At 63.9% G+C, this 1,629-nt stretch overlaps 1 protein-coding gene across 1 annotated transcript in view; it reads left to right on the top strand.

Moving 5' to 3' along the window:
- Positions 1-840: 840 nt before the first annotated feature.
- Positions 841-1,629, top strand: part of CSRNP2 (cysteine and serine rich nuclear protein 2) — a 4,594-nt gene continuing 3,805 nt past the window's right edge. The window contains 1 exon segment of the mRNA XM_019474345.1: positions 841-1,164. Within this exon segment, the coding sequence (XP_019329890.1) occupies positions 861-1,164 (304 nt within the window). The 5' untranslated portion in view covers positions 841-860.

Genomic DNA, 1,629 nt, shown 5'->3' with positions numbered 1-1,629 from the left:
GGGGGGGGGGGGGGGGGGGGGGGGGGGGGGGGGGGGGGGGGGGGGGGGGGGACGGGGCATCCCGGGAGGCTTCCCGCTCCAGCCCGGCCCTGGGGACGAGGGACGCCCTGGGCTCGGTTCAAAAAACAGAAGCCGCTGGCGTCGCGGTGACCCGACAGCCCCGGGAGGATGAGGAGCGATGCTCGCTGCCCTTCCCACCAGAGGATCGGCTCCCAAAAATTCCTCGCCCAAGCTGGAGCCGAGCGTTTCCCGGCTTCCCATGGGCAAGCCGCCTTTTTTTGGAGCACGTAGGCATTAACGAGGGGGGAGGAAAATGCCGGAGACTCTCCCAGCAAAACCCTACGAGGGCTTTTTCCCTCCCTACGGCCTGGATGGAGCCGCCAATCCGGCGTCGGTGATGGACGGGTAACCCCTGGCACGTCCCGAGGTCGTTTTAAGCTTTAGGGTTTTTTAGCGAGGGAGTTAGCGGGAGCACCGAGCCGCTGGCGAAGGTCATTTCACGGGTGAAACGCGCGGTGGTCGGCCGCGCCGGGGCGGCGTGAGCTCCTTTCTTTATAAAACTGGCGTCTCCTTTTGCTTGGGGTTAATTCAGTTACAAATCGGTTTAGAACAGAAGGCCATCACCCTGCCCGACCGCCTGACCCCTCCGGAGCTGCCCAAAACTTAAAGGATATCGTTAAATAATATTAAATAACCGCGCGCAGCTCCCTCCTGCAGACCAGAGGCGGGGAGGGTGGGTTCGCCTCGGAGAACTGCAGCAACGCGACAGGGATCGGAGGCTTTATCCGGGGTGGGGAGGGCAGGGATGGGGAGAAGCTGCTCTTAAGAGCCAGGGAAACCTTTCCTGGTTATCCCGAGCGATGCTGGCTTATCCGAAATGCCGTTACGGCTTCTTGCCCTCTCCGCAGGGACGCGGTGAGCCCGCCGGCAGCTCCGGGGGCCGGCACCGGAGAGCTGGTGGGAAAGCGTCCCCCCCTTGCCGCCCGCCGGCTCTCCATGCGAACCACGGCCAAATGGATGCGATCGCGAGCGCCGGCCTCAAGAGGAAGTTTGAGGATGCGGACGTGGGCTCGCCGGGCTCCAACTCGGACGACGAGATCTCCAACAGCGACAGCGCCGATAGCTGCGACAGCGTCAACCCCTCCAGCTCCACCGGCTTCATACGTGAGTGGGTCGGGGACGGTGGCCGTCCGTGCTCCCAGCCTCCGGGTGCCTCTGCCATCGAGCACGAGGCGCCTGGGCGTGGGGCTGGCTCCGCTCTTCCCCTGTTCATCCCTTACAACCCCTTTGGGGTGACGAGCAGAGACCTGCTCGCCGGTCCCGTGAGTGCCAGACCCCGGGGAGTTTCAAATATTACACCCCAAACCGGTTGTCCAAGCTTCGTCCTGGACCTTTTCCATCCCCCTCCCGGCGTTCGCCCCTCCTGAAATATTGTGGCTGAATGGGGTGATGATGATGGCGTAGGGCTGTGGGGACTAATGGGGTTGGTCTGGGTGGCATCGGAGGTAAGAGCAGCCCGTGCGGACGCAGCCGTCGCCCAAAGCCAGCTCAGGGCCACCAGCCCGAGCTCGACCTTCTCCCGGGAGCAGAAAAGCCCCTTTCCAGTGGGGTGGGAGGTCTTTGTGGGAC

This window comes from Aptenodytes forsteri, unplaced genomic scaffold, assembly GCF_000699145.1.
Source record: "Aptenodytes forsteri isolate BGI_AS27 unplaced genomic scaffold, ASM69914v1 Scaffold441, whole genome shotgun sequence".
NCBI classification, from domain to species: domain Eukaryota; kingdom Metazoa; phylum Chordata; class Aves; order Sphenisciformes; family Spheniscidae; genus Aptenodytes; species Aptenodytes forsteri.
Note: the sequence above shows the minus strand (reverse complement) of the source record. Positions and strands in the feature narration are given on the sequence as shown.